Source organism: Vicia villosa, linkage group LG5 (genome assembly GCF_029867415.1).
Source record: "Vicia villosa cultivar HV-30 ecotype Madison, WI linkage group LG5, Vvil1.0, whole genome shotgun sequence".
Lineage (NCBI taxonomy): Eukaryota > Viridiplantae > Streptophyta > Magnoliopsida > Fabales > Fabaceae > Vicia > Vicia villosa.
The window spans coordinates 850,007-869,286 of record NC_081184.1 but is presented as its reverse complement, the minus strand read 5'-3'; the positions used below and the strand labels follow the sequence as shown (position 1 = coordinate 869,286).

The 19,280-nt window shown below is 34.0% G+C and overlaps 1 protein-coding gene across 2 annotated transcripts; it reads left to right on the top strand.

Moving 5' to 3' along the window:
• The first annotated feature begins 2,471 nt into the window (after positions 1 to 2,471).
• Positions 2,472 to 18,880, top strand: LOC131601078 (calcium-transporting ATPase 9, plasma membrane-type-like). Of its 2 annotated transcripts, XM_058872803.1 has the most exons (35): positions 2,472 to 2,526; positions 2,646 to 2,739; positions 4,695 to 4,947; positions 6,419 to 6,535; positions 6,624 to 6,663; positions 7,303 to 7,424; positions 7,511 to 7,642; positions 7,731 to 7,820; positions 8,123 to 8,192; positions 8,416 to 8,486; positions 8,575 to 8,658; positions 8,741 to 8,818; positions 8,898 to 8,969; positions 9,412 to 9,495; positions 9,604 to 9,686; positions 9,780 to 9,888; positions 9,969 to 10,024; positions 10,137 to 10,179; positions 10,273 to 10,356; positions 10,906 to 11,043; positions 12,109 to 12,174; positions 12,271 to 12,369; positions 12,639 to 12,749; positions 13,320 to 13,487; positions 13,844 to 13,903; positions 14,084 to 14,248; positions 14,431 to 14,547; positions 15,506 to 15,604; positions 15,909 to 16,046; positions 16,660 to 16,760; positions 17,211 to 17,256; positions 17,359 to 17,490; positions 18,003 to 18,110; positions 18,196 to 18,287; positions 18,490 to 18,880. In XM_058872803.1, the coding sequence occupies exons 3-35, from the start codon at positions 4,723 to 4,725 to the stop codon at positions 18,596 to 18,598; spliced, it is 3,309 nt and encodes a 1,102-aa protein (XP_058728786.1). In that variant the 5' UTR covers positions 2,472 to 2,526; positions 2,646 to 2,739; positions 4,695 to 4,722; the 3' UTR covers positions 18,599 to 18,880. The 2 variants fall into 2 exon arrangements, with proteins under 2 accessions (XP_058728786.1, XP_058728787.1); XM_058872804.1 differs by lacking the exons at positions 2,472 to 2,526; positions 2,646 to 2,739 and having other exon boundaries at positions 4,548 to 4,947.
• Positions 18,881 to 19,280: the final 400 nt, after the last annotated feature.

Here is a 19,280-nt window from a genome sequence, read left to right as displayed (position 1 = left end):
TTCAGTATATGCTGGTGCCTCCTTTCAACTCTGCCATTTTGCTGTGGAGTGTACACACAGCTCTTTTGGTGCAGAATTCCTTTAGAGGCATAATACATTGGCATGGCTAATTCAACTCCATTATCACTTCTAACTGTTTTGACTGTGGAGTTAAATTGTGTTTCAACCATGCTTACGAAATCTTTAATTTTCTGTTGCACTTCTGATTTAAACTTTATCATAACCACCCAAACATGCCTGCTAAAGTCATCAAGAATAGTCAAAAAATACTTGAATCCATGAACAGATGTTGTACTGAATGGCCCCCAAATATCTAAATGTACAAGATCAAAAGCTTTATTTGCATTTCTGTTGCTAATTGGAAAAGGTAGAATTTTCTGCCTGGCTTGCTGACATACATCACATGCAGCATTGATGCCATTTGGAATATAGCTATACAATTTGTTCATACAATTCATCCTATCATATGACAAATGTCCTAGCCTAAGATGCCACAATACACTAGGTGGTATACTTTCCTTATTTGTAATTCTATTATTTACAAATACACTAGAAACCATCCCTATGCCTTTGCTTCTTCTTGCTTCCAAATGATAGAGGCCATTGTGCTCCTTAGCCAAACCAATCCTCTTCAAATCCTTCTTTCCCTGTATTATGCAACTATCAGTACCAAATACTAGGGCACAATCCTGTTCCTTACACATTTTTGACACTGAAATTAGATTAACTTCAAACTGTGGCAAATAAAGCACATTTGAAATTACAAGATCATCTAATAGCTTCACATTACCAGATATAGAGGCAACAATAGAATTCCCATTAGGTAGATTAACCATAATAGGATTTATCTCATTATATTCATCAAACCAATCCAAGGAGAAACATATATGATGTGTGGCTCCAGTATCAAGAATCCAGTCTACACTACTATGAATATTAAAACTGGCTATGAAAGGGTTACCTCCTTTAGTTAGATTGACTGATCCAGTGTTCTTCTCCAGCAATGCCATCAAGGATTGATATTGATCCTTTGTCAAAGTCATGCTGCCATTATCACTTGTTGAGCCAACTGTGGATTTGGTCTCTGCTTCCTCACTTTCGACTTGATTCACATAAGAATTCCCTTTGCCATTATTTGGAGGATATCCATGCTTCTTATAGCATCCATCAATGGTGTGGCCGATTTTGCCACAGTATGTGCATACCTTCGGATTTCCTCTTCCTCTTCCTTGATTATAGTTCCCATTGCCATTACCTCTTCCTCTTCCATATTGCCTTTGTCCATCTACTGCATTCACTAATCCAGCACTTTCTTCAGTAACATTTGTGCTGAAAGAGTTTGTTCCATATTGCAGTTTTCTCTCTTGTTGCATGACTAAAGAGAATACCCTATTTATAGGTGGCATGGGATCCATGAGCAACACTTGTGATGCCACTCCCTGATATTCTTCACTGAGCCCAATCAGGAACTGTATTATTCTGTCTTCAGCTTTGAAGTTCTTGACATTCCTCATAGCTAAGCATGTGCATGGAATTCTACAACTGCAATTTGGGACTGGTCTGTATTGATCCAGCTCTTCCCATAATCCTCTCAATTCAGTGAAATAGTCAGAAATCTTCTTGGTACCTTGCTTGAGATTAGAGATTTCTTGGTGCAACTGTGCAACCCTAATTCGATCTCCTCTCATGAACCGATCTCTGAGATCATTCCACATATCAATGGCATTATCAATAAACACCACACTCTGTGCTATTGATGGTGTAGTAGAGTTGATGATCCATGTATGAACCAGGTTGTTGCATCTTTGCCATGCAGCATAGTTCAGATCATCTTCATTTGGAACTTGTATGGAACCATCTACAAACTTGAACTTGTTCTTCATCGCCAATGCCCTTCTCATCTTCATTGACCATGCATGATAATTGTCACCAGATAAAGCTGGTGTGACGCATACTGTAGATGAATTCTCCGATGGATGAACGTAGTATGGATCTAGTTGATCCACTTGATTTTGTGAATTGTTGTTGTTCTGATTTCTCGCCATGACTACGAGCACCGAACTTGAGCAACGATACAATGCAAAGAAAACGAACGAAATCAAGAAAGAAGAGTAAATCTCCAAGAACCTTCGATCACCATAACCAATCAATCGAAGAGAAGAAACGAACTACGATATCGCAGCGAAAGCAGAGCAGGACGAACCTGCTCTGATACCATATAAGCAATACTCAAAGCTCCATTAGTGAAGCAAAAATGGTGAAGAAGATTGAGAGAAAAGAGAATGAAGAAGATGAAGCTAATTTGTTGTATCAAAGTGCTTAACTGAAATCTGTTACATAGTGGCTTTTATATGTAGCTCACTAAGAGTTAGTTGTAACAAACTCTAACTAACTACAATGCCATGCATACGTAGCGTACAGCTCAAGTATCCGTATACTACATGAACTACGTATTATCTAAAGTATTTGTTAACTTGCACAGACTTCAGATACAATCATCATTCACTCCAAATTATTTTTCGCAAGGTACTTATATTTCATTTATTTATAAATTTATTTATCATTTATACTTATGATAGTGATGATATATTATATAGTAGAATAATTTTCTCAAGGTACTGTGTTTGAATCTTTTTCTTTGGCAGCACATTACAGCTATATTTGCTGGTTGAAACAAGTTGGAGACATGTTTGGGTAGCAGCTGCAAGTGAGGTTCTTTTAACCAGATTATTACTATAGGTAAATCGCTTGCATTGTTAATTTATTTAAATATAATCACTTATTTATTAATGAAACTTTAATATTTTTTTAGAAGAAAATATCCAATTTTATGATTGAGAAATTATATGTTTTAACTATGTATGTATATATGTGTTCACATATTTTCATTGAATTTGAATGTATTACAATCAAAATTTGAGACGTAAATAATTTTTTTTCTAATCAGTATTCATCCAACGCAGCATTTTTTAGAAACATGCAAAACAACAAATTTTGTACAGCGAATATGATTTTATTGAATCCCTACATAGTACATACAATGCTGAGATCCCTACATACAATGATATATATTTTATAATATCAAGATAAAAGATAAAAGTTTAAGAATAAATTTTGAAATGTTAAGCGTGTGTTTGAATTGTCGGTAGATAAAATTGATTTTAAAAAAATTGATAATTGAATTTAGTAGAATTGATTTTATTATAATTGAGCTTATCAAAATTACTTTTATATTTAGATATAATAATATAGAATATTATGGAGGGATAGTAAATAATAATGAAATAGGTGAAAAGAATTATAAATACAGTTGGAATAAATAATAATATATTATTGGGAAATTTTTTATCCATTAACATAGAATGTTATCCATTAACATTATTGGGAATTTTTTTTATCAATATTGATTTTGAATTATATTTTCTTTTTTTTGGTATAATCAAATTCATTATTTCCAAAAAAAAATAAATATAGAATGTTATCCATTAACATTATTGGAAATTTTTTATCAGAATTGATTTTTAATTATATTTTCCTTTTTTTTTTTGGGTATAACCAAATTCATTATTTCCAAAAAATAAATAAATATAGAATGTTATCCATTAACATTATTGGGATAATTTTTATTAGAATTGATTTTGAATGTATAATTATCATAATAGTAATAAATTATTTATATTAATACAAAACAAAAAAGAGAAAAGGAATCAATAAAAATTAAGGAGGTTAAAGAAGGAAAATTAAAAGAAGTTGTAACAACTAACCTATAATAAATGTAGAATTGTTTCTTACTAAGAATTGATTTTGGAGGAAGAGAATATTATTTTTATTATTAAAGTTGTATACTAAACATTTGAAATAAATGAAAATTATTTTCTAAAGTATAGAGGAAAATAATTAGTATAAATAACACAACAATATATTTTAAATGATTGAACAATAAATTTTAAATACTCTTATATTTATATTAATATAAATTACATCAACATAATCTATAAAAATTTGTGAGTAAATTTTAATGATGTTTCTTAAAGATCATATGATGTAAAATATCTAACTTTAAAAATTAGATATGATACACCCGAATTTTAAATTTTAAATATCGAAGAGTTCTAAATATTATTTTTTTAAAATATTATAAATATTATTTTTAAAATAAAAATGATTTAATAACATGCAATTCAATCCAAGAGCACTTAATTGAAATGAATTTACTCAGATTAAACAGACTTTAAAAAAATCAAATTAAAGAGAGTTGAAAATAAAAATGAAAATGTTATGAATGGTAGTGTATGTGAAATTTTCTTCTGTCCACGAAAACTTAACGGAAACGGAGCGCTAGTTTTGCATCGCCACACAATAATAGCGCAGTGCGCACATCTAATTTTTTTCTGCTTGTGTTTTTTTTCTTAATTTCTTAATTAATCAATAATTAATTAACTAAATCTAATAATAATATTCTCCCTCCGTTGGTTACTTTTAAACCATTTATTATTATTAACGGAACTAGTGGGCCCCAATGTACGGAGCCATTCATTCATTCATTTCATTGATTTAGTTATTTTTTTTATTTTTTTGCGATTCAGAAAAGAAAAAAAAGTTAATCAGTTCTGATTGTATTGTGGTTGTGCCTGTGCCCTACCATCTCTGTGTGGCACTGGCGTATCCATTTTCATTTTCATTTTCATTTCCAGTGAACCGTTTTTTCAAATTTCGCCAACCATGACTACCTCCTCCAACGGCCATCTCACCGTCAACATCGCCGCCGGTCACCACGACAACGACGACAACAACAATGCTCCACCACCTTCCGATAACAACCATCACCACAACAACAACCAGCATGATAATGACGATGACGACGACGACGAACTCATCGATCCTGATGATCCTTTCGATATTACTCAAACGAAGAATGCTTCGCACGAGACTCTTCGCCGTTGGAGAGTAATAATAACCTTTCCTTTTCTATCTTATTGTGAATCTGTGAATTACTATGATTGTTATTAATTTTGATGCATTACTCAATCTGCATTGCATTAATTGCTTTTGTTTATGCTTTTTCTTTAACTGCACTTTCTATATATTACGCATCAATCAATTAATCAATGTGCATTGCTTGTTATCTTCAGTTTCTATATTGAGATGCAACCGTTAATGTAAGAGGAAATTGAATTCATATGATTGTTTGGTGGATAAACAATTTATTTTGCAGCTTATAGCATAAGCTCATGCTTATGAATAAGCTATTTGGATGAACTTATTTGAGCTTATCTACTGCTATAAGTTTTGTGACACGGTTTGTTAGACTTAAGCAAAATAACTTATGACATTTTCCATAAATTGTTTTGAACTTATTTTTATAAATTCTTCAAGATAGCTAATGAAAGCAAATAATAACATATGGAAAAGCCATTTAAATTTATTTTTATGTTTTATTATAAAAATAGCTTATGCGAGCTTATTCATAAGTGCTTATTTTGATAAGCACTTGTGCTATAAGCTGTTTATCCAAACAGGTCCAAGATAAGATGAAATTTAACTTTTCTGTTTTCATAAGTACTCAAACAAGCAAATCCAAATAGGTTCATACTCAAATGACTCACACAATTTCTATTTTTTGAACAATCATTCATAACTTTTATTTGTTTGAGAATTTGCATATTCCACCTCTCATATCAGGTCAATATCTTGTACAAAATAGTGATATGTTGAAGAATTTAAACAAACAAACACCCACTCTTATTTTGTTATTAGTATATGTTGGATGAATCATGAATGTAATGGAGGATAGGTTGAACATATCTTAGGAGGATAGGTTAGTGAAATTTCGTGTGTAATGATCAGTTTATTGTGACTAATCAGAAAATTGCCATTATGTGATGAGAGTTTTGTTTTAAATTAAATTAAAAATGAGCAAAAACAAAAGAAGTGAATGTGCAAGTTGCGACCATTGGTCAACCTGCAAGTGCATCAGCTGGCGTAGAAAATAGAAGACTTTCAGCAAAATGTAATTAGTTTGATTTGAAACTTGAGTATTTGGATATGAGTACAATCTTGACGATGAGCACCAAACTCAAATAGAAAGAATGAGAATTCTGAGATGTCTCTTTGGTGTGGGACCAAAGGGTTAGTTTCCATATTGTAACAATACAACCGGTTCATATCTTTTTTTGGAAATAATTATGAACTCTGCCATTATCATATTTGATAGTATGTAGAAAATTGCATTTCTGGTTCCCGAGCACTGCATTAATACTCAAATGCAGTAGAGTTTGTCATGGCCAAATCATCAGTGTGTCGGTTTTTAATATTATTTCGATCCTGAGTTGTGGTTAACTTGTTTAATTTCTGAGGAATGTTAGCTTGGTAGCGTGCTTATCCAAGAGATCTAAACTGAAGTTTTACTCATGTACAGCAAGCAGCACTGGTGCTCAATGCTTCCAGGCGTTTTAGATATACGCTGGACTTGAAAGGGGAAGAAGAAAAACAGCAAAAGAAGAGCTTAATTAGAGCCCATGCACAAGTCATAAGAGTAATGTTTCGGAATGCCAAACATGTTACCTTTTAAATGTTTTTAACCACCTTTTACTATTCTAATCAGCAATTAATTGTTCTATCAGGCTGCACTGCTTTTTAGATTGGCTGGTGAACGCGAACTAGGTAACTTATTTTCTTGTCATACTTTTTCTCCCCATCTTTTATTGATTATGATGACTGTCATCTTTGCTTACCGAGAATGTAGAAACTAGAAAGAATAATCACTATTAAACCCTTGCCTGCCACCCTGGTAACACATAATTACCAAATCTTGTATTTGTCGCAATTATAAATTTGTAGCATAAAGTTATAAACATCGGCAAGATTAAGAGACGTGAGCCAGAATGGTCAATTGTTGCCACAGAATTAAAGAGAAGGGAAAAAAAAGGAAGTACAATATTGATTCTTTTAGTTTTCATTGAAGGCATTCACAAGCGAAGATAGTGCCAGATTACAAGTAATGGTTAAACAGCAAATACATGATCTGGTTTACTCTATGTGGAATAGGAAGTTATACTGTTTATAATATCCTTAGGTGGATATGCAATTTATAAACATGAACAGGCAAATGTTGATTGCTTTTTAGTTTGTGTTCTGTGGCAGAAAGAAATTTGGTCGTCGCTTTCAATTAATTATTCCTTTATTGGTTTATACAAATTTATAAAATCAAACTACATGCGGTTAGAGCTTATGCATCTGAATTGTTATCTGCATGTGAAGTTACTTATTACAATCTTTCAATTTATATTTTGAATTATTCAGTGATAAGTCCAGCGACTACACCCCCACGTCAAACTTCAGTTGGTGACTATGGAGTTGGGCTAGAAGAACTTGCTTCGATGTCTAAAGATCAGAATATTTCTGCTTTACAGCAATTAGGAGGGGTAAGCCTACAACATACTCTTTTGTTGCTCACACAGATGTTGCAATAAGTTACTTTGCTAATACAATTTAATGATATCGTGCTCAGGTTAAAGGCCTATCAAATTTACTAAAGTCAAATCCAGATAAAGGAATTAGTGGAGATGATGATGATCTATTGAAAAGGAAAAATGCATTTGGAACTAATACATATCCTCGAAAAAAAGGGAGAAGTTTTTGGGTATGTTCTTGATGGTTATATCATTGTATTTTTGTTCCCAATGAATTCATTAGGAATGTTGGTATTAATTCTCTGTGATTGTTTGCAGAGGTTTTTATGGGAAGCTTGGCAAGATCTTACTCTCATAATATTGATTATAGCAGCTGCAGTGTCATTGGTACTTGGAATAAAAACAGAGGTGTGATAATCACTCAGATTTTCTAATCGTATTATTAATTACACATTACATTTAAGCTCAATATTCTCTCTACAATTTCTTTAGGCTTTTGACATTACTAAATTAATCGTCTACTTTTTGCATTTTATTTACGAACCTCTCTCTTCTCTTTATATGCCTGTTTCTGCATGGTGCTTGGCTCTGAATCTACAGATTACTCTTTTCATTTCATTCGGGATTGGATAAGTTTGTTGTTTACATTCTACTGACAGTTATAATATTATTCCAGAAGGTTTATCCTTTCTTTCACTTCTAATTGATAGGGTTTGGAGGAAGGATGGTATGATGGGGGAAGCATTGCTTTTGCAGTTTTACTTGTTATTGTAGTAACAGGTACTGTATATAACATTTTTGTAATGATAAATTTACTCCTATCAGAATATTTATAAGTGTGTAAAGGATGGCATGTTGAGATTTGGAAGACCTTCTATTTTCCTTTGAACCTATTCATGTTTTTCTTTGATTTTTTTTTTTATTAATGATCATAATACAAACCATATCAATTTATTCGTTAGTCTGACTGCCTTCTCTTACTGTTTATATTGTTATTGCCCAGCTGTCAGTGATTATCGACAATCTCTGCAATTTCAGAATTTGAATGCAGAGAAACAAAATATACAATTAGAGGTGTGTACCACATCTTATTAGAACATAACTTGCTAATCATTGGGATCCTAAGCTAACATAACTATTCTATACTCTGGACTTGTTACAGATCATTAGAAGTGGAAGAACAATCAAAATATCAATATTTGAGATTGTTGTTGGTGACGTTATACCCCTTAAAATAGGAGATCAGGTAAGTTTTCACGATATTTTGATTTTGTTTGGAAATTAAGTGTGTTTTCTTTTTTCATTAATTACTCTATCTGTATACTCAGGTTCCTGCCGACGGAGTATTAATCGTAGGTCACTCACTTGCAATTGATGAATCCAGTATGACTGGTGAAAGCAAAATTGTACGAATTTTAATACCTTGTATTTACAAAATTAATGGTTTTTAATTCTTATGACTTTAAAGTAAATAGTGTTGTGCAGGTTCATAAGGATCACAAAGCACCTTTTTTTATGTCTGGTTGCAAAGTAGCAGATGGAGTTGGCGTTATGCTGGTATATAATATGATAATATTATACTATTTTTTATGAGCAATGCCTTTTGTTGATATAAAAAAATGAAAAGTGCAAAATGATAATGAATGTATTTTTGCGAAACAACTCACAATGAAAAAAGTATGTTGTATTTCTCACTTGCCCATTTAATTTTCCTTATTGTTCTTTTCTTTTTCTAACCATCGTTATATTAGGCACTTTTAAATGCTTTTACTGAAGAGATTTTCTAAAATCAAATAAGTTACTGATATAAATAATTGATTTGAGATTTTGGAATTTTTCCGGTGCCAACTTTTTCTGGCTTATTTTAATTTTAGGGGTTTTGATACTATTTTGATTTTAGGGGTTTTGATACTATTTTGATTATGCTTCTAGTGGTCTTCAAAGCCCGTGTAACAAAATTGCCCCCATCATAAGTCATACTTTTTACTGCCATCTGTAGGTAACTGGTGTTGGTATTAATACTGAGTGGGGATTGTTGATGGCAAGTATCTCAGAGGACACCGGAGAAGAGACTCCGTTACAGGTTCCTCCAGCTCCATCCTAATAAAAGAAAATAAATATTGTTGCTTTAGCAGTATGCTGATGAAACCCACATGTTAAAACTGCACTTATTTTTGGTGACGTGTAATAGGTACGTTTAAATGGAGTGGCAACTTTTATCGGTATAGTTGGGCTTAGTGTAGCTGTTTTAGTGCTCGCAGTCCTCTTGGGCAGGTAATTTCAAGTTGTTCTTTTTTGTCAGTTATAACTCATTAAACATGTATTGTATCATCTTTGACATGCTGTGTTATGACTATGGAACGGTAGATACTTTTCTGGCCACACAAATGATTTAAATGGAAATCCCGAATTTGTTGCTGGAAGGACCGGTATTAGTGATGCAGTTGATGATGTCATCAAAATTTTTACCATTGCAGTAAGTGCAAGTTTTGAACTGTTTTATACATTTATTTGTTCTTTGTTTAGCAGTTTTTCACTAAATGTAGAGCCATACAGGTCACAATCGTAGTTGTTGCAGTGCCTGAAGGTCTACCTTTGGCTGTTACTTTAACGTAAGTACAAGTGGCTAGGTTACTTCATTATACGATGTAAATGTGGCATAACTAAACCATTGATATTTCTTCTAATATGTGTAATTTTCTTCCTCTGTTGCTATCACGATAGGTTGGCATATTCAATGCGGAAAATGATGGCAGATAAAGCCTTGGTAAGCACAATTCATTTCTCCAATACATAGTCCATACTTCTGCAAATTTTTATGCGAGTTTAGTATTAAAACCTAACAATCATAGATTTGCAGGTACGAAGACTGTCAGCCTGCGAAACTATGGGCTCTGCTACAACAATATGCAGTGATAAGACAGGAACATTAACCTTAAATCAGGCGAGTTTCATAGTCCAAGACTTGGATAGTCTAAAAGGAGTTATAAATCGTAACTATAATTTACATTTATGCAAATTAATAAAAGCTTCAAGGGTCGAGGCTATAATCTAAATGTAGGTGGTTTTGGGTTCATTATACATTGGTCGCAATGCATGTATAAAAATGTTGATATTTCCAGAATTCTTAAGAGTATAATCTCAGATAAATCCATATTTTTTCTCTTTGGGTCAATGAAGCAAAGTGATTTATTTCTGCCTCCCTTAAAAAATTCTAGGCTGTTGTATGGATGCAAGAAGGATACCTTTTATATTATTAAAGCTAATATGGATAAATAGGGAGAAGGAACTAATAGAACAAATCAGTTGTTCAATTAATGACTTCATTTGTTTGATAGACCCATTGTGCTTGTAATAGGCATACTGTATCTGATACTTTGTACAATTTATCCAAAAAGTAGTAGTCCATTCTGTTGAACTTTCAAGTATCTATATTTTCTTAAAATCTTTGAATTATGGAGACATCATAGTAATTTACGTTATGGCACTTCAGATGACTGTTGTTGAGGCATATGTTGGGAGAAACAGTCTAAATCCAGCAGATGACTCTTCGAAGTTTCATCCAGAAGCATTATCCCTGATAAAAGAAAGCATTGCACAGAATTCCACTGGAAATGTTTTTGTGTCTAAGGTTCGTCTTTATATGCTATTTTAATTACAGTAACTAACTAGGATTCCCTTTTATGTTGTGATATATGGTGCTAAATTAACTCAATGATTTTGATAAGTATCTAAGTACTCGCAGAGCCCTCCCTTAAAACATTGATATGGAACTTGGAGACTCCATAATACCCAAGTTCCTATCATAGCACTGCCCCCTGAGAGCCGATGTAACGGCGGCTGCGCTCTACCATGCTTTACTCGGCCTTTCCCATCATCTGATCCAGATGTAGCTCTTTCCAAATCACCAGCAACCATCTCTCATACCAATTGTTAAGTATCTAAATACTTTGGGAACCCTCCCTTAAAAGCTAGCTATCAAGGGGGAAGAACCAAACCAATTAAATAATTCTCCGAGCATCCCATACTAATCAATGTGGGACTTGGGTGCCCCATAATATCCAAGTCCCCATCGTAGTTCTTTGCGGTCTTGGTTATAGTTTTGTTTGAAGGGAATGAATACAGTCATATGTGCTGTCTACATTTATCTTCTGGAAGATCTGAAACAAATTCAATAGTATTGTAAAGAATTTGTATGCCTCAGATATACGAAACCATTCATAAGCCTCCACTTAATAGCTTCAGCTTTTAGGAAAGTTGGTCCATGATATGGCATTGAAGCCTCCATCAGTCATGACTGAGTGGTTAATATTTCAATCCTTGCCCCCCCAAGTCATTATAATTAAGTTGAATTTCAGCTGTCAGCACACAAGGTGAAATGGTTATGTGCATCGTCCATACTGCAAGTCTAAAGGGCTTTTATGTGATGGTACATGTTAGATATGAGACTAATACAATACCTGGTATACACTACACACAGCAAACAACAAGTTGACTTTATTGATTTTTCATTTACTGATATGAGTCTGCACTGGTCATCTTGGGAATGTTAGTTGCAGAAAAGCTGAAAGAAAATTTCTTTATTACCCATTCTTTCCCTTTTTAACTGTCACCGATGTGGTTTTGGTTTTATGAATATTTTGAAGTAGAGCTTTGATATCTAGTGTTTAATCCGTGATTTGATTTGGTTTGATAGGATGGTGGAGAGGTAGAGGTTTCAGGATCACCAACAGAGAAGGCGATTCTTTCATGGGCAGTCAAGGTACCCTGACTTTTTTTTCCTGTACTTTTTTCCAGTCAATCTCCCTTCTCTTTAATAGTCCGTTGATTTGGAGCTGAACTCATTTATATATGGCAGTTGGGTATGAATTTTGATGTTATCAGATCTAATTCGACAGTTCTTCACGTCTTTCCATTCAATTCCGAGAAAAAACGAGGTGGTGTTGCTCTGAAGCTGGTAATCATTTGATCAAAATATTTACCAATTTATCCTTTCATTCATTGTAGCTTATACTAGTATTGGACATATTCATCCCCCGTGCTTTCTATTATTAATTTTCACTTGTGAGCTCAATTAAGTAATAAGAGTGAATGTTGTTTACTTTGCTATGAAGGAATCATATCGCGTGGATAAGTTACATATGCTTTTTATTGATTAATTAATTATTTTAATTTTTCATCAACTTTTCTATGATAATAAGATACAGATTCCAATATTCATGGCAGGCGGACTCTGGAGTGCATATACACTGGAAAGGAGCTGCAGAAATAGTTCTAGGAGCATGTGACCAATATCTTGATTCAAATGGTCATTTGCAATCCATCGAAGAACAGAAGGTTAGTGTTGGACTTTCCGCCTTAATTGCGGTCCGCCCCTAGTCGCCTTAATTGCGGTCCGTCCCTAGTCTCCTTAATTGCGGTACTTTGGCTTGCCTTCATTGCAGCCCCTAACACCTTCATTGTGTTGGCTTTGAAGGGGTGAATTTAGTCCCGCATTGCTTAAAGATATGGCACGTGTTGTGTTTATAAATGGGGGCAATCCTCACCTTACAAGCCGGTTTTGTAGGGATGAGTTAGGCCCAACCCAAATTCTGAGAGTTAGGAACTGTAGTTTGCTGCTGGAATGACATTCAGTAAACTAAGATTGGAGATGGAATTTTATTTTTCTATTGATTATAGCGACTAGAAATAAGAAAAATGCATGGAATAATCTTATCACCAAATCACTTTATTCTCATCAATATGGTTATGTGTTTTTTCAAATTACTGATGCCAAATTATGTAATTATTATATATTGGGTAATGTAGGAACTGATAAATCTTCAAAAAATGTAACAACTGAAAGCAGTCAGCAGTCTTTTTGGCGTTATCTAATAATCAGACATTTTTTGTTTAAAACTCTTGCAGGCTTTTTTCAAGGAGGCTATTGATGACATGGCTGCTCGCAGCTTGCGTTGTGTTGCCATTGCATACAGATCATATGAATTAGACCAAATTCCATCTAATGAGGAGGATTTGAATCAATGGTCCTTACCCGAAAATGAGCTTGTTTTGCTTGCTATTGTTGGAATCAAGGTAAAACGAAAGTGTAGGTTTTCCTGTTATATTGCGTTAACTTGCTAGGTATCTCATTAGTCATTACATCCATTTTATCTACAAATAAGTTGTGGGTTCAGGTCAAAATATTCCTAGTCATAAACCCTTATATGTGTGTCTCCGTATTTATATATTCACACCCACATATATGTATATGTAAGCATGTGTTGTACGTGTATGGACTATGGAGCTGATATTACAAATTATGAGCTTTGGAATGTTCAATTTTGCTGAATACGGAATTGTGTAATGTGGAATGGAACTTGCTTGGCTCTTATGCTTTCAAGCTAAGCTTAAATTCCTTCATCTGAACTAAAACTAATCCGTGTCTTCAGGATCCTTGTCGCCCTGGTGTCAAAGATGCTGTGAGAGTATGTACTGAAGCCGGTGTTAAGGTAATGTATATGTGTCATATGTTTGATCAGATAGATATCTTAATATTTATATCAAAATTCCATGGGAAACCAGTAAACAACAGTGTTGTAACGGGGTTTCTGACTTTATAATAGTACAAGAGTGCTACTAAAAAATTTAATCTTGGGAACCCAATACATAGTATATTTATGAACTCACAGGTACGCATGGTTACCGGAGACAACCTTCAAACAGCAAAGGCAATAGCTCTAGAGTGTGGGATACTGGCTTCAATTGAAGATGCTGTTGAGCCAAATATAATTGAAGGAAAGGTATTTCGGGAGCTATCTGAACAAGAGAGGGAACAGATTGCCAAGAAAATCACGGTATGCCTCTTTCTTTCTTCCATTGTGATTTCTCTATTATCTGCATTAATTGCTATTATTCGATAGAGGGTGTTTATTCCTCCATTCACATCCTTATTCAAAGGAATGCTGTTAGTGCTAATAACTCCAATTGCATTACATTCTATGCAATTTTCTAATAGTGATTTGCATAATATATATAGGTAATGGGAAGGTCTTCTCCTAATGACAAGCTTTTGCTTGTGCAAGCACTACGTAAAGGAGGTGAAGTAGTTGCTGTCACAGGAGATGGCACTAATGATGCCCCTGCACTTCACGAGGTCTGTCATATTCCTTTGATACACAATTTTGACTCTTGACTTTTGAGGACTAAAATAACTTAAAAACTAGTTTTTCCTGAATTCTTGCTTACAATTGAACATTGATCCTGTTAAGTAAGCATAGATATACCCCCACTAATTCGCTGATGCATATAGCACACTTTTAATCCGTATACAGTAGAGCTTCTATACTTGTTTGACGTGCTCCACCATAAACTTTTTTCCTTAAAATTGTTCTACTTGCAGACATGTATTTCTGTTTGATTTGTCCTTTAGGCTGTCAGTTGCTCTAAAGTACTCATGTCCGCCTGATTCTAGTGACACTTCTAATTCTTCAATGCAAACAAACAGCATATATGAATTCAATTTTACAGTTATCAGCATCGACAAACATTCTGAATACATAAATAACTACAGCTGATGATCCAATAATGGGAATACAAGTGGAGGAAGTCGGAAGCTAAGATATTGTTTCAGACTATCAGTAAACTAACTGTTTTCTTCCAAAATCACGACCATACCAATAGCCGTTGGATTTAATAATATCTTAGTTCCTAAATTTATTCAGCTTATTGTGTTTGGCCAACTTACTGGAAAGATGACGAAGAGAGAGAGAAGAGAAAAGGAGAGAGTGCAAATAAATCATTTCATTGTGTGCTACTGGCTATTCACTTTTTAGGACATTTTTCAGCAAAATGTTTTTCTTCCATACGAAAGTAGTACATTCTTTGTGTTTCTTCTATTTTTTGGGCATTTCTAGCACATATATATTTGCAATGAAAATAGTGCATAGATGTGCCTCGCTTGGTGGTTTGAAATTTCCTCTCCTACCTCTTGCACCTCCATCTGTTTGATTGAGTTGTGACATTTCATTTTCCATTATGAAAATAAATTCCTGTTTACACCCAAAAAAATATCCTTTTTGTAGCTGATTTCCTGCTTCTACTTTTGTTTTTAGGCAGATATTGGTCTTTCTATGGGCATCCAAGGAACTGAAGTTGCAAAAGAAAGCTCAGATATTATAATCTTGGATGATAACTTTGCATCAGTTGTAAAGGTAAGCTTTTTGTTTATTGGCTCCAACTCTCAAGGTCATATTGATGATATCAACTTTTTTTTGTTTGGTATTGTTTTAATTTATCCAGTTTTTATTAACATTTACCTCATTTGGCCCTTTCGCCTAAAAATATTTGGCCATGAGCTTCCCGTGGCCGAGAAACATCCCAATCTACCATTCACTTCCCTAAGTGGGCATGATAAGTTTTAGCTTCAATTTGGCTTAAGGATAAATTTATTTTGCCTGTCTAGTAAACTGATCAACTTGTAAATTGTCTAAGATGTCTGTTTCATTGTTCATGTAGGTTGTTCGCTGGGGCCGTTCTGTATATGCAAATATTCAGAAATTTATCCAGTTCCAGCTAACTGTCAATGTCGCTGCTCTTGTGATTAATGTCGTGGCAGCAATAAGTTCTGGTGATGTTCCTTTAAATGCAGTACAGGTATCCTTCTTTCTTTCTTGTGATTATTTTTTAGTCAATGCCTATATCGATGCTCCAAAACCTGAACCGAAGATAGAAAATATGTAATATGAACAAGTTTTTAATGTCACGAAATTGTGGCATTGTTCTTAACAGAAAAACTTCACTAGTATTAATTTTAACCCTAAAATTGCCTTTGCTTGCTGATAAGTGATAAGACAACTTGACTCTGGTGCTTTGACGGACGCAAAATGTAGCAAATGTAAGGCGTGCAACTCGCGTGGGTTGGCTTTGATTTAAAGGCATCCATATATAACAATAGGTGCCACAATGTCTAGAACTAGAAGTAGCTCTCAAGTCTTTTCTGTTTGGGTCGGAACTCATCATACAAAATTGCATTTATATTATAGCTCTGATTGTTTTTTGTGACTATATTTATCATGCTGTTCAGTAAAAAAGGTGTTGAATTGCTGTACGACTGTGTCCATTAATATAATTCAGGCTTAGAATTTCCAAATGTTAATCGTTATTGGGAACTAATGCTTTTAAATTAAGTTGGGAAGGGCTGATTGCATTCATCTACAATGAAAAATAAGTCTATATTTGTTTTTAATGCACTTGCTCTTTGGTACAGCTTTTGTGGGTCAACCTTATCATGGACACACTTGGGGCCCTTGCACTGGCTACTGAACCACCAACAGATCACCTAATGCACAGATCACCAGTTGGTCGAAGGTTTGGATTGTCTGGCTTTCTCATTTAGCACTTTAATAGTTATTAAAGTATAGTAACACTCTTAATCCTTAAAGCTGTGCGGGGATGGCACATATATGCACACTCATGTACACATGGCTGATACTTGATGAGTGTTTTAATTTTTGATCCTTCGTGTGTGTGTGTTTTTCTCAGCAAAAACTTATGGCATTGAAAATATTTTGAAGAAGAATCCAGTTTCCAAGTAACATACATGCTATACCTAAGTGTGCATTGTGTAGCCTTGTGCCCTTGTATCTTGTTTATTAAGTAAAAGAGAAAGTTTTGTTGTTTTTCCCTTCAAATTATCAATCAAAGTCTATCAAATTTACACTAATTTCCCCGAGATTCTTGATGGCTGTGTTTCCTCAAATATGATTTGGATTGAGTTAAAATGCACGCTTTAACTATGATATTTTCTTGGGCATTCAGGGAACCTCTTATAACAAATATTATGTGGAGAAACTTGCTCGTGCAGGTAAAATAATTTATTTAATGTAGATACTAAGATACAAATGAAATCAGGAATATGGGACTCTTTAGTTCCTAGTATTGTCTAATGATATATTTGTCAATGCAGGCTCTTTATCAAATCACAGTTCTTCTCGTTCTGAACTTCGGTGGTGAAAGTATTCTACCTAAGCAAGATACTAAAGCCCATGGCTTTCAAGTGAAGAATACTATGATATTCAATGCATTTGTCATGTGCCAAGTAAGTGGATTTTAGATATTTGGCTGTTCCTTGTGTCAGCGGAACAATTTTTATTGTGTCCTTCCATGTTTTTATTCTCCTTTGTTTCGTATTTTGTGTGTGTGTGGGTTTAGTGGACCCTTTTTATGTTCACATCAGTTAATGCCACTGGGGGACTCCTAATTAACTAGTCACTAAATTTTAGAATATAATTCTCCCTTATACTATTATTTTGAATAGTTTGTATGAAATGATTATGATATATAATACAGGAGTTTGTTTGGTACATTTTGGCGATTATGGTTTAAGAAAATAAGTGTAGAACTTTGAGTTGGATTTGCAATAACTGAAATGTACAATTATTGAATATGCGGAAATAGTGGATCACTATTTCCAACCATCATTTTTCTTTTTTTCCTTTCATTTTGAGAGACTAATGAGAGAAGCTTCTAGGGACAATTATACAAATTCATTTGCCAGAGGTTCTTAATTTTCCTTTCCAACCTACTCTTGCATAACAATTTAACTTACAGGTATTCAATGAGTTCAATGCTCGGAAACCAGATGAAATGAATGTCTTCCGAGGAGTGACCAAGAACCGCCTCTTCATGGGAATTATTGGAATAACCATTATACTTCAGGTGAATAGGAAATCTTTTGTTTCTTTTCATAAACCTTAATTTTTAACATTTGCATATGCTTTATCACTCTACTCCAATTTGTTAGATAATCATCATCGAGTTCCTTGGAAAGTTCGCCTCAACAGTGAGGCTTAATTGGTCGCTGTGGCTTGCTTCTATTTTAATCGGTCTTGTCAGGTTAGCTTGCAGAACTTCATTAGCATTTGATTATTTTATGACAGTTTTTGTACTAACAATAAATCACACGTTCATGCTTTTGGTATTTTCTAGAGTTCAAGACATCTATGCTCCATTTCACAATATTACCATTTTTACTAGATTCTTGCCGTCAACATATTATCTGTCAAACAAACTAATTTTTACCATTGTTATTTGACAGTTGGCCTCTTGCTATAGCTGGAAAACTCATTCCAGTTCCCAAAACACCATTGTCGCGTACCTTCATCAAGCCATTCAGGCGATTGAGGAGGTCTCGTCCAGCGCAATAGGAAGTCAATCGCATCCAATTCACATCAAGCTGACGCCTGACAAGTAACAATGCATATTACTACTAGCCCCAATTGTTGAAGATTTCCCTCTACAACTCAAATACAATGTATATTCACTACACATTCCCAAAGGGATTTAATCATAAAGCAATTGTTATGTGATGCCTTAACCTCTACCTCTTTTCCTTTTTTATCAATATTTTGGGTTAACTGTACATTGTAGCATTTCAAGATATTAGAATTACTTGTTTGTAAATGCTATCAAACTACTTTCCCCTACAAGTTACCACATGTCTAACTATTTTTTAGGCGAAAAACAGTAGGTCTGTTTATTCAAAGCCGGCAATTTAACTTGTTTATCCAATCTTTAAGAATTGTAAAGGATGGTGTTGTTATGCTAAGCTTGGAGTAATAAGACCAAATTCAATATAGTGAGAAACTGAAAATTCACCTTAGAACCAACATTATTTGTTTGGTGTAGTGCTACTATAAGAACTTCAGTGCACCACAAGTTGAAACATTTATTTATTTAATCTATTTATTCAGTGAAACAGAGAGAAAGAAAGTAAAAGTAGGTAAATCAATGCTTTAAAGAAGGCTCTCATATATGGAAAAAACCAGAAGAGGACTAATCATAAGGCCATTGCTGTTCAATTGATATTGGGTCACATTGATCATTAGC